At 43.3% G+C, this 13,412-nt stretch overlaps 1 protein-coding gene across 1 annotated transcript in view; it reads left to right on the forward strand.

Annotated features, from left to right (window-relative positions):
* Window positions 1-13,412, forward strand: part of LOC100373873 (WD repeat-containing protein 88-like) — a 30,516-nt gene that overhangs the window by 2,413 nt on the left and 14,691 nt on the right. Inside the window, exons 2-3 of the mRNA XM_085500067.1 lie at window positions 2,956-3,066; window positions 9,886-10,035. Coding sequence (XP_085356193.1) covers window positions 2,956-3,066; window positions 9,886-10,035 — 261 coding nt within the window. The remainder of the gene's footprint in view (window positions 1-2,955; window positions 3,067-9,885; window positions 10,036-13,412) is intronic.

Raw genomic sequence — 13,412 nt, forward strand, 5'->3', positions numbered from 1 at the left:
TATTGCATTACAATAATACCACGGTGGAAGGGAAGGTGCATCAGTCAATACAACTATACGTGGCAACTTCCCTAGTTATGTGATCATTTTCGATCAATCTAGGGTAGGGTATGCTTTATTTACCTGCTACATCCAAAATGTATGTGTTATGTGATCAAATTATGACCAATCCAAAGTAGGAGAGTTGGGTAGGGTATGCTTTATTTACCTGCTACATCCAGTGTGTTATGTGATCACGTTATGACCAATCTAGGGTAGGTGATTTGGGGTAGGGAGAGGGGCCGGTTTTATTTACTCCTATCATACAGAAGAATGAAGGTGGCAAGTAATGAAAAAGTTACATAAATACAAAAATTCATTTTATTTTCTGAGTAAACATAAATGCATGTATATATACATTTTAGTTTATTTTTATTAGAGATATGATTCTGGTAAACTAGTAAACAATAAATGTGTAATACATGTATATTATAAGATCATTCTGCTCAATATACACAAATAAAATACAATATATATCCCTGAAAGGGTACATTTGCAGTGTCAAATCATATTTGATCACAGTGCATTAATAAGACAGTCACTTAAAATTACTTTTGATCAGCTTGATTCAAAATATGTAGTGACAGAGTTTATGATCCTATTTGATATTGTTACTCTAGCCTTTCCATTATGTTATTCTGTAAAAATTGAACGTATACCATCAGCACCTCTTCTTTGAAATGCAATACGCAAATGCTGATGTTGAAGACCAGATGATGCCATTTTGTCAGCCATGGATTTTGAGATTGTGCATGACTCAATCATAGGTTTGAATGTTGACAGGTTAAACTTTTTCCTGTCCTCGAAGTGAATGACCTGAAGAATATTGTCTATTGAGAAAGAGTGAAGTAAACTATTACTGTGATTAGATTGCAAAAACAGTTCTTGTAATGCTATGACATCATTCTGTGCATTATGTGCCTCATAGGTTTTGTAAAGAATATCATGAACAAGACATTCCTGTTTATAGGATGATCTACCAGGATATACATGTTTAAAATGAGGAAGTGTGTCTAGAAATCCTGTACAACAGGTCTGAAATTCCTCAACTAAGTTACATCGTTGTAAAGACCTAATAATAAACAACTGTCAAATAAATACCCATTATGATTAACTAAAACAACATTTGAAATTAATTTCAACCATAAAAGGAAATTTGAGAGCCCCACTCTCAAAGGCACTGAATTAACTTCTTTACCATCATAAAACATTTTGCCAGTATTTTGATTAACTGAAATTTTTGTTGCCAATTCTGTACCAAAAGACATTTTGAAGGAAATGTGTATGCATTGAAGCAATTATCAGGCACAGCACAGCTGCTATCTGCACAATATCTGCTTGTGTATCTGAAATAAGAAAAAAATAGAAATTAGCAGTAGGTAAATAAATGTACATGTTTGTACTAATTTCATTGCACTCATTACATCCCCCCTAACAATATATGTGTATCTGAAATTGTTTACACAGGGACACACACCCATACAGACACATGCACACAGATACACCAAACTCATTACCTGCCATGTGAGCTAAAAATCATTATTAATTTTTGGTGAATCTGATTCACAAACAATTCAGTGCATGCATGATTATGTTTATCAACTTTATAAACACTCAACTTATATTGTAAGGTAAGTAAATACATTTCATTCTCACCTAAGCCTGTAGTCTCCAGATCAAAAACAACAAAGTTAACTGATTTATTAGTGAGTGGTGTACGACCAGGTGGTATGACAGGATCTGGGATTTCATTGATATCTGGAGTTACAGAACTGAATGTAATATTGCTTTGAAAATATATCATTTCTAACATCTACAACTTGAATACATATAACAGCAGCAACAACATACCATGAAGCTATGCAACTTACCGATTGCGAGTTTGGAATTAATATCCCAAAGGGGTTATCCTGTTGTCTTTCCTTCCTGTCTGTGCCTGCTGCCTGTATATACGCGATTAATAAGTAAACACCCTGAATTATCACACCGGAATTATCCAAGGCCGTAACACTTGTCACCTACACAGGAGCTCAGACGCAACGGTGTACTACACTGTTTACACGCATCGAGGTCTCTAGCAAGCACTCCAAGATCTACAACACGACGACCCACCTTCCAATCAGACAATTGTACACTGTCCTCTACAGGAACACAATCATCATCTAGATAATTGACTTTACCGGGAGATGTCACTACTTCTTCCTGGTGCTGAATGTCGATGACAACGGGTACATCGTCGCTAGGTTCGGCGTCTCGACTGTGGTAGGACTGATCGTCATTAGGATCGTACACTGTTTCACCACTTGTTACATGTTTGTAACTGCCATCTAACCGTACAATCTCTCGCTCGAAAACTCCACGAGTAACAAATTTGCCGTTTTTATTACGAAACATACTTGTACAGGAATTTAAACACAGCGCTTCATAAAGAAAGTGTTTGACCTGACCTCCAATGTTCACCTCGAGATTTGTGACGCACGCGCATAGACATATGCGCAGAAAAATGCGCAGTTTAAAAAAACAAGTTGGCTGCATCCCACGTTAATATTTACAATCAATGTTTAATGAATTAAGCATTTTTTCCAAGGACAAAACTCTTCTTACAATTTCATAAGAAGTCATTAATATCCTAATAAATGAAAAATCATTTTCAAAATTGCTGTTTTTATGAGTAACCAGTCCCAAATCTAAAATAAAAGTTTATGAATTTGTTCTTGTGTCTAGGGAAACCTCTCCTGCAAATTTCATGAGAAACTATAACATTTTGAGTTATCGATTCTGTTCACAGACATACAGACAGACAAAATAAATGATAAGAAGTGTAACAGAAGTGGCCCATTTTGCCCCATTTTACTATATTCTTATTGTGTTCATCCTGTGAATATATGAAGTATGCTTTTGTTCTACTCTGTACAGGTGAAAATCAAAGTGATGCGTGGTCACAAAGATAGTGTTACAGGATGTCAGTTCTGTTGTGACGACACTAAGGTTTTGACATGCTCCAATGATAAAACATGCATACTCTGGGTAAGTATGTACTCATCAGCTCCATCAGACACTCATTCACACATTTAATTAACCTGTGCAACACATTCATCCAGGAAAACATCATTCCCTTACAATTAAATTTCAGTGTATGTTCATTTTAGCAAACATTTATCACAGCATGCACACACATTCATTTCAGCAACATTTTTGTCCCAAACTCATTCATCAAGGAACAAATTTTTTCCGAAACACATTCATTGCAGCACATTTTCATTCATCCCAGAACCTATTCATTCCAACACATTCATACAAGAACACATTTAATTCACTACGTTCAATTACCTACCATAGACTCTAGTCAGTCAAAATGACTATTTTGAACTGTAGGCATTAATCAGCGATTCTGCCAGTGACTGAGAGATAGAATCTAGGTCAGGGGAAGCCCCATGACCCCAAGATTCTCTTTCCCTTACGTCACAAACCATGTGACCGAGGCCATATGGCAGCACCATTAACGGCTGTACAATTACTCTGATTTTTTCTCCACCTCGAATGGAGATGAAATCTCAAGCTCTGCCTGGATCGCTTGCTTTTTTCCTGTCCGGGTTTCTAGCTTGGGTTGTTGCCGCTGGGCGGCATTCGACATTCTAGCTGGTAGGATAAGTTTTTCTTGTCTTCTTTACCCTTGTGTCGTTTTCTCCTTTGTGTGTAATATTTTTTTCACAACACTTGTTGGTTTCGTGGCGGCACCTTTAACTACTGTAATTCGCTTCCCATGTCCCTCATGCTTAATCTACGTATTTAGAAATGAATAGATGTAATGCCGTTTTTTGGCCTCCTCGTTTTCGAGTCGACTGTGCAGTGATTATATTCAGAATTTACCAGCATAGAACCTGCATTCGATACGTTTTTTTGCCGTGGCTGCGTGCGAGATATTCTTTTTTTCAGAGCCATCAAATCGCTGAGACTGACTGTCAGCAAGGTCGCGCGTCCAGTAAAAAAATCGGTTAAAGTGAGTTGCCTGTTTGGCATGAGTGGAAAGTCCTCACACTCGGCTACCAGTGCTTCGCGTACCGGGACGTCCATTAGGAGTCCTGACAGTGGAGGTACCGATATTTTTTCGGTCTTCCCCCGCTGATCGGAGAGCATTCTCACAGTCTGTGTTTTTCACGTGGTGGTTTACGCGATTTTACCGGCTACAGCGAGGCTGTGCCTCTGGAGGTTTTTCCTCCTATGGGGCCCGTCGTGGGTCCTTTTGTGAATCCTTCCTCACACGGCACCGGGTTTGTTTCCTAGTTGAGGGTTTTGGTGGAAGAACTGTTGGGGCAATTTGCTTCCCTGGCAGGCCGGGTAGATCAGACACAGTCGGAGCGAGCTGTCTCCACTGCGGCCGGCCCCCGGTGGGCAAGTAGGAAGACACACGAAAGCATGTTTGCATTCAAACACGTCTCTTCCGGGGAACCCCTGTTCCCAGCCGCGGCTCTCCCACTAATTTGGGTCAGGCCGAGGCTCTGGCTAATTGCACCGGACTTCCTCTGGAGCCTCGGGCACTGAATGCCAATGGGGTGCTGGCAGCCAAGCCTTCGCAGGGCTTTCAGGGCAGGGCACACGTTGACCCCCCTAATTTCAGCCAGCCAGGGTCTGTTGCGCGATAATTGTACAACAGTAACAAATATACCCTTGCGTCTGATCTCCGCTGTGGGTTTTTGACTCCCTTCTTACCGACCCACGGGCGTCCCCAGAGGGAACCAACCCTGTCATGAGCGCACAGTCGAACACGCTCCCTCTCACATATTTAAAGTGAAAAGGAGACGGAAACAGCCGGTACCTCACGCGGTTGCTCAGAGTTTTCCATCCGTAACGACTCGGTGAGCCAGGCTTTTGAGGTGATGCGGAGTTCCATCGATCTTAGTGTTGCGATGTAAATACCCCCACCCCTGATCCTAAGGCGACCACTTTCAGTTGCTTCAACGCTTATGGGATCACGGGCATCGGGATCCAAAGCAACCCCATCGGCATGTCTCTCCCTGTCCATCCGAGTAAGGAGTGGGGCACAGGTCGCGCAAAGGTTGTTGATGGGTGGACGTTGGTCAGCCGCGGAGGAGGTAACGCTTAAGGCCCCCGGGTGGGGTAAAATCTTATGCAACACTTTCCGCTGGACCAAACGCTACCCGGTCGGTGTGGTTTCGGGATCAGTCCCCCAAAGTGTGGGATGAGACCAAAATACCCCCAACCAGATCCCAAGGCTTCTTCCCCAGACCCCGGTACCACAAATTTCCGTTGGGCAGACCGGGTAAAGGGGGACAGCCGCGTTCCATGGGTGTTCTCGCCAGCTCAATCTGAGACAATCCATCACGCCCTGAGGGCAGAGTTGCTTGAACGCATTATTGTGTGCGCCCAGGATTCTGAGACCTCGGAGGCAGAACGCATCAGCCTCCTAGACCAGACGACGCATTTAATGGTGGGCCACCGCACATCTACGTGTGACATCCCTTAGTGTCACCTGCCTCTCTTGGCCGGGGCCACTACCGCGCAACGAGACGCGGCCTTAGACGCCTGTGATTTCGCCAGCAATCTGAGTAAGGGGGTACTTCCCCACCACAGTGGCGCAGACTGGACATCTTCCACCCTCTTTGTTCGGGGAATGGTGGGTACAGTCTTGGAGCTTCAGAGTGCAATGAACCAGAGAGTTCAGATCGAATTCGCTAGCCAGTTAGCCCTGCCAAGAGCAAGCTGAGGGCACCCCAAGCACAGAAAACACAATTCCCTAGGGCGTAGTCCGCTAGCCAGAGTCAGCCAGGAGGCAAGCGCTCATACCCTTCCATGGGAGGGAAGAGTCAGGTGGTGGCTCCTCACCCTCCTCGGGCGGACGTCTACCCCAGCAGTGGGGGAAGCGTGTTTGACGCTTACCTCTGCAACCGGGGGACAGGCATGTGTTCGGCGAGTGGCCAGGTCACAACTTAGTGACTACTTCAGGCCTTGGGGAACTCACCTCATAGGAGAAGAGAGCACCCCCCCCCCCTCGCAACTGCCGAACCCATGGCCACATATTCCTGTCGTACACTGATTGTGCCGGTGTAGTCCGGTTTGGAGACAGTGGGTGACTGATTCCTGGACCTTTCCAGGTGGTGACATTCTGTTCCTGGTTACCATGGAAATCTCCATCTCCCCTGTAAGTGTCTCCCTTATTGGGCACTGCCAGGGGACTCCCGCAAGGTGGAAGCAATCAGGCAGGAAGTAGCAGTTTGCTGGGAAAAGGCGCCATACACAGGGTAGATCAGCCTGAACTAAGTCCAGGCTTCTACCCAAATGTGTTCGTAGTACCAAATCTACAAGTGGCGAGCGTCCAGTTGTGGACCTAGGCAGACTGAACCAGTACGTGCTCCTCGATCGGTTCCACATGGAGACACCATTCAGGGTTCTTCTCTCCATCCACCATTTCGACTGGCTAGCCACACTAGACTTAAGCGGGGCCTACCTGCACATACCGATGCACCCAGCGAGTTGCTATCTCCTTCGAATCGCCCAGCTGGGCCAAGTATTCGAATTTTGGGTGCCCCTCGTTTGGGTTATGCACAGCGCCCTACATGTTCACCAGAGTGATGATACTGGTAGTGCTGCTGCTTCACCAAATGTTGGTACACCTCAATCCGTACCTAGACGACTGGTTACTACACAACCCGGACAAGGGGTTAATAACCAAACACGTCAGGCTAACACAGAATTTACTTCACCAGTTGGGCTCTTTAGTAAATCGACAAGTCCCATCTTGGTCCAACGCACTGTTGGTGTCCCTGGGCATGGAGTTTTGACACAGAGGTAAGCTTGGTATAGCTATTTCAAGCGTGTTGCTTAGCGCTAAGCAGCCTAGCCGAACGCCTAGTCAGCGTTCCCTCAGTGTCCATCCGAGAACTAATGCGGGCCATTGGAATGATGACCTTGGTTCAAAGGGTCGTTCCCCAGGCCGCACTACGCAGCCGCTCGGTATAACGCTTGTTATAACGCCGAGCTCTCCTATGGGAACTAGACGGGTTTTGATCTCGCACTAAGTGAAGGAAGCCCTGCCCTGGTGGTCGTCACTGGCCAACCTCGGACAGGGGAACCCCTTGGACCCACTCACCGCAGGTATGACTCTGGTAACAGATGCCTCCTCCCAAGGTTGGGGAGCACATCTATGGGACGAACAAGCCCAAGAATATGGCTCCCGCATTAGTTTCGGGACTACCATATCAACCAGCTCGAACTGAAAGCAGTATACTTAGCGCTACCACGCTTTCTACCCATAGTTTGAGACCAGGCAACGCAGCGGTGGTCTCCTTCAAGAAGGAGGGGGGACGCATTCCCCATCGTTGTCAGTCCTAGAGGAGCAAATCCTCCTTTGGTGCCTGGAATACAATGAGGAGCTAACCGCACACCACCTTCCAGGGGTGAGGAAAAGTCTGGCAGATGCCCTTTCAGGGCAGCTCTGTCCCCAGAACACGGAGTGGCTGATACCCAGTGGGTAGCCTCCAGGCTGTTTCGGCTGTGGGACGGTCCAAGGTTAGACCGGTTTGCCGCACCACGGAACGCCAAGCTCCTGAGGTACAAAACAGTCCTGTCGACTCCAGGAGCCTGGGCCAGGGTCACTTTGCTAACCCCGTGGACTCACTTAGTTGTGTACGCCTCTCCTCCCTTCCGGCTAGTTCTCCAGGCACCGTAGAAAACTTCAACAGATGCACACCTGCATATTATCATTGGTCGCACCCAATTGGCCAAGCAAGGCCTAGTTTCCACTTCTGTCGGAAATGCTAGTCGAAACACCAGTAGTGCTTCCAGACATATCAGACCTGCCGTCCCAACCAGACGGCACACTACCAACCAGCCCAGTAGGTATCACTTACACGCATAGAGGCTCTCAGTAGACCTGCACATACGAAAGCTTTATCTGCGCGGGCTGCCAATGTCCTGGCCAGGGCAAACAGGGATTCCACCAACACAGCCTACATTTCTAGGCTGCGAGCATACACTTATTGGTGTAGCGGAAGGGAGATGGATTCATACCATCCCTCTATTGGCCAGGTAGCAGGCTCTCTCATCCACCTGTTTGACGAAGTGGGGGTTTGTCCTACGCAGCGATCGTTGGCTACAGGTCAGCCTTGTCCCTCACCATTGAGAACGTACGGGAACAAGACTAGCCGATTGTCCTATTATTAGGAGACTATTTACTGCTTTCCAGACGCCAAGACCCCATACAAGGGAACCGCCCAACTGGGACTTGTTGGCTGTGTTGTCCGCTCTAAGCAGACTGCCCTTTGAGCCTCTCCGATCAGCACCATTCAAATTTTTGGCGTGGAAAATAGTCTTCCTACTGGCCCCTCGCCTCAGGTAGGCATCAGCCAGAGCTGGGGGCATTGTCCTTCTCGGATGATGTACTGCCGTTATGGACAATCAAGTTGTGCTAAAGACACGAATCGAGTTTCTCGCCTAGAACCAAATCCCAGGACACGATCCTCACCCGATCGTCATCCCCCGGCTGCCAAATTTTGTCTGCCCGGACGGTTAGGAGAAATTGCTTCTTTGCCCAGTTCGAGCACGGAGTTGCTACCAAACCGTACTAAGGATTCAGGACGGGGCGCCAGGCACATGTTTTTTTGTTACGGCCCAGGCAGGCAGGATAGGCCTGCCTCCCCAACTTTCATAACCAGGTGGTTTACTGCGACTGTATTAGAGGTCTATAATACTTTAACTTCCTTGACACAGAGCTTGCAGAGGCACAAAGTACGAGCGCATGAGGTCTGTGCGATTGCCAACTCACTAGTGCTAGCGCCAGGTGCCCCCCCCCCCCTCGAGCATACACGGAGGGCAGGCTTCTTGAGAACGCAGAACGTCTTTATCAACTACCACCTAACAGACACCGAATCCACTGAGTTTGGTCTCTTTAGGTTGGGTCCCGTCTTAGCGGGGCAGGTCAGTCTTGGTTTGCTGACCCAGCCCGAACGACCACAAGGGTCCCTGCGCATAGGCAATAAGTCAGTCTCAGCATTTGATGCGGACAGATTTCTCTACCATCAGCACTCACTGGAAGCTCCCAGGGCCTGCTTTTCGGCCTATACCATCATATGCAGAACTGTTTCGGTCTTTAGTTCGAAAGCCTACTACCCCCAGAATTGTCTTGGGGTCTGGCTTTCTCGGGCACACCGAACCCTGTCACCGTAGCAGCATTTTGGCTTCTTGCTCCGGGGACAGCACAGGCAACGAAGGTGTTGAGTTTATTGTAGTTTGTTTCATCCCTGACTGGGAAATCACTTTCATCATTTTCTGTTTGCTCGGAAAACCTGCCACCTATCAGCGTCTGACTCTGCCTATAGTTCAAAATAGTCATTTTGATTGACCGGAGTCTATGCTGGGTAATTGAACGTAGTGAATTTAGGCAGAGGGTTCTCGGAACCCGCCTATTCACATAGTTCATACCCACCATAGACTCCGTTGGTCTAAGTCCTCGAGGCGGAGAGAAAGGAACCAGAGTGATTGTACAGCCGTTAATGGTGCTGCCATATGGCCTCGGTCACGTGGTTCGTGACGTAAGGGACAGAGAATCTTGGGGTCATGGGGCTTCCCCTGACCTAGATTCTATTTCTCTGTCACCGGCAGAATCACTGATTAATGCCTACAGTTCAAAATAGTCATTTTGACTGACCAGAGTCTATGGTGGGTATGAACTATGTGAATAGGCGGGTTCGGAGAACCCTCTGCCTAATTCCAACACATTCAATCCACCACATTTATCCAAGAACACATCCATACATATACATGTGCATTGTGTTACGTCTATAATTGAGATGAATGTGTTCAATTTGTTTATTAATTTGTACATTTCAGGATATAGAAAGTGGTAAACCTGTACAAACATATGAAGGACATGCTAGATTTGTTACATCTTGTAGTATGAAACACGATAATACAAAATTTGTGTCATCATCATGGGATAAAACTGTGACAATGTGGGATGTGGAAACTGCCAAGATATTGGTAAGTGGGTATAAAGCTGACTGTGTGTCACTACTGTATATCACTTTTCACAATGTGGCGTTATTTGATGGTATAAATAAATATGCAAATTACTGGAAATGTGTTTGGAATGCTGGATGTGTCCTTATTCCTAATTAGCACAGCTGCAGAAATTTGAATCAAAGACATCGAAACATTTTTTTTAAATATCAGGAAGCAAAATTTAAAAAAAAACAATCAAATGAAAAGCTTGTAATATTATTACTTTAGTTGGTAGCAGTACATGTAATACCTTAGTTGGTCACTTAATTTCTTATTTGGTACATGTAACAGTAATACCTTAGTTGGTAACATTGTTAATTTAGATGATAACAGTATTATACCTTAGTAAGTTTTATTACTACATGTACTTTAGTTAGTAGCAGTATTACCAGTACTTTAGTTTGTAACATTATTACTTTAGTTGATAACATTGTTACTTTAATTGCTAACAGTATTACCCATGTTTGTCACATTGTTACTTTAGTTGGTAATACATTTCCTACTAATTTTGCCATGTCATAGCACCCTCACAAGCTCATTATTCATAAACTCCTGTTTTTAGCCATTGTTACCAATGGCTTAGCACATAACTACCAATCTGATTGAAATAAGATTTTTGTTCTGGATCATTACATTATTTATAATAAGATCAAAGATGGCTGACTGGCAGCCATCTTTTTTTTTGGAAATGTGGTATCTTGGACATGCTTTGTCATTTTCATTTCAATTTGGTACATACATACATTTGTTCATGATTCATTTTGTAGCCAGATCAAAATGGCCGACTGGCAGATATTTTTTTTTTTGAAAATGTATTATTTATCATATTTTTGTCGCATACATCATGATACACACCTATGTTTATTTCCAAAGGTTGTAGTAAATGTTCATTGTCAAAAAATTTACATAGATCATTTAGGATAACACGAGTGAGTCTGGTTGCAAAAGTATGACACAATTTCCTCCTGAGATGCATATTACGATAATATGTGTGAGTAAACTTTAACTGACACTCCAAGTAGTATACATTCACAAACATACATTGTATGTTTGGCACTCATGTTTGACTTAGTCTTCATTCTCATTAAAGTATGTGCCTTAAATTTCAGTCATGAAGTATTGTTAAAAAAAGTGTCATTCGGTAACACCATAACTAACAAACTTGCACATGATTACAATACTGGAGACCAACTCTTACGCAGTCCGAAAACGTGGACTTATGTTTTGACCTGTGTGCGTCCATGCATGTGTGTGTGCGGCCAGACCTGAGTCTTAGACATGCCTGGACCAATCACAATCAAACTTCACACATACATCATATATAATATTATACATATGCACAAAAATTTGTTTCATGACCTGATTCAAGATGGCCGCATGGTGGCCATTTTTGTGAAATCGTCAAAATCAAGCATTCATCGATGGTTTTTGTTCAAACTTGGTACATACGTTGGACATTATGGTACCTTGATGAACATAATTTTATTTTTCGGACCAATTTAAAATTTTGTTTTAATGAATGCAGTTTTAGTGCCATATCTCTACCATGCTTTGACTGATTATGATCAAATTTTATATATATTCGTTTCACATCATGTTATAGATATGTAGATGTATTCAAAATGACCGACTGGTGGCCATTTTTAGTCCCCGTTCGGACGCAGTCCGAAAACAGGGACTTATGTTTTGACCTCCGTGTGTGCGTGCGTGCATGTGTGCGTGCGTGCGTGCCTGTATCTTAGAAATGCCTGGACCAATCACAATCAAACTTCACACATACATCATACATGATATTATACATATGCACGTCAATTTGTTTCACGATCTGATTCAAGATGGCCGAATGGCGGCCATTTTTGTGCTAAAAATCATCAAAATTAAGCATTTCTTGGCTGTTTACAGATGGATTTTGTTCAAACTTGGTATATACATTAGACATTATGGGACCTTGATGCAAATAATTTTGTTTTTCAGATAAGATTCAAAATGGCCGACTGGCGGCCATTTTGTATTAATGAATGTGGTTCTCGTGCCATATCTCTGACTTGCTTTCACTGATTATGTTCAAATTTTAAATATTCATTATACATCATGTCATAGATAGACAGATATACTGGTTTGACAATCCTATTCAAAATGGCCAAATGGTGGCCTTTTTTGTGCTAAACAATCATCAAATATTAAGCATTTCTGGCATTTATGGATGGATTTCGTTCAAACTTGGTACATATATTAGACATTACAGGTTCCTGATGCACATCATTTATTTTTCAGATCGGATTCAAAATGGCTGTCTGGCAGCCATTTTGTTTTAATGAATGGGCTTCTAGACCTATATCTCCGACTTGTTTTGACTGATAATATTTTCAAATTTTAAATATTCATTATACATCATGTCATAGATAAACAGATATATTGGTTTGACTATCCTATTCAAAATGGCCGAATGGTGGTCATTTTTGTGCTAAAAAATCATCAAATATCAAGCATTTATGGGTGGATTTCGTTCAAACTTGGTACATACATGTACATTAGACATTACGGGTTCCTGATGCTCGTCATTTTATTTTTCAGATTGGATTCAAAATGCCTGACTGGGGGCCATTTTGTTTTAATGATTGGGCTTCTAGAGCCATATCTCTTAAATGCTTTGACTTATTATATTTAAATTTTATATATTCGTTATACGTTATATATATACATGTAATCAAAATGGCTGATTTTGAATGCTGTTCCAGAGCAATATCTCTCAAATTGAGATTTATAGGGACATGTACTTGTTTGACAATCAGATACAACTGTCAATCATTTTAATGTTAAAAAACCATATTCCTGTCATAGTTATATTCCAGCTATATTACTATAAACAAAACTATATATCTTAAATTTGATAACTAACTGGGACTGTGCCATGCATGGCTTGTATTTTAATGAATGCAGTTCTAGTGCCATATCACCAGTGTTCGAAATTAACTGAAAATCATTACAGGCCCGAAGGACCTATGTCAAATTAAAACTGTAGGTCCTTCGAGCTAACTGTAGGCCCTGATATTTAACAAACAAAGACTAAACGGATAATACAAGCTTGCAATTGCAAAACCTTTATTTACTAATTAATCAGATATATTATCTGTAGCCTCAAAGAGGTCATCATCATTTCTTTCATCGTCACAAAACTCATCAAAATCTTCAGAAAAAACATGATCACTGGCCGACTCTGAATCTGACATGTATTTTGCATCGTGTTCACAATCTTACTAACCGACAGCTGACCGTAGGATCCTCGACAAGGCCGGCAATACATCGCCTTGTTGTTATCAAAAAGTAACCAGTCTTTGAACTCCGCCTGCCAGCTA

The sequence above is a fragment of the Saccoglossus kowalevskii genome, chromosome 6, assembly GCF_978046115.1.
Source record: "Saccoglossus kowalevskii chromosome 6, keSacKowa6.1, whole genome shotgun sequence".
NCBI classification, from domain to species: Eukaryota; Metazoa; Hemichordata; class Enteropneusta; family Harrimaniidae; genus Saccoglossus; species Saccoglossus kowalevskii.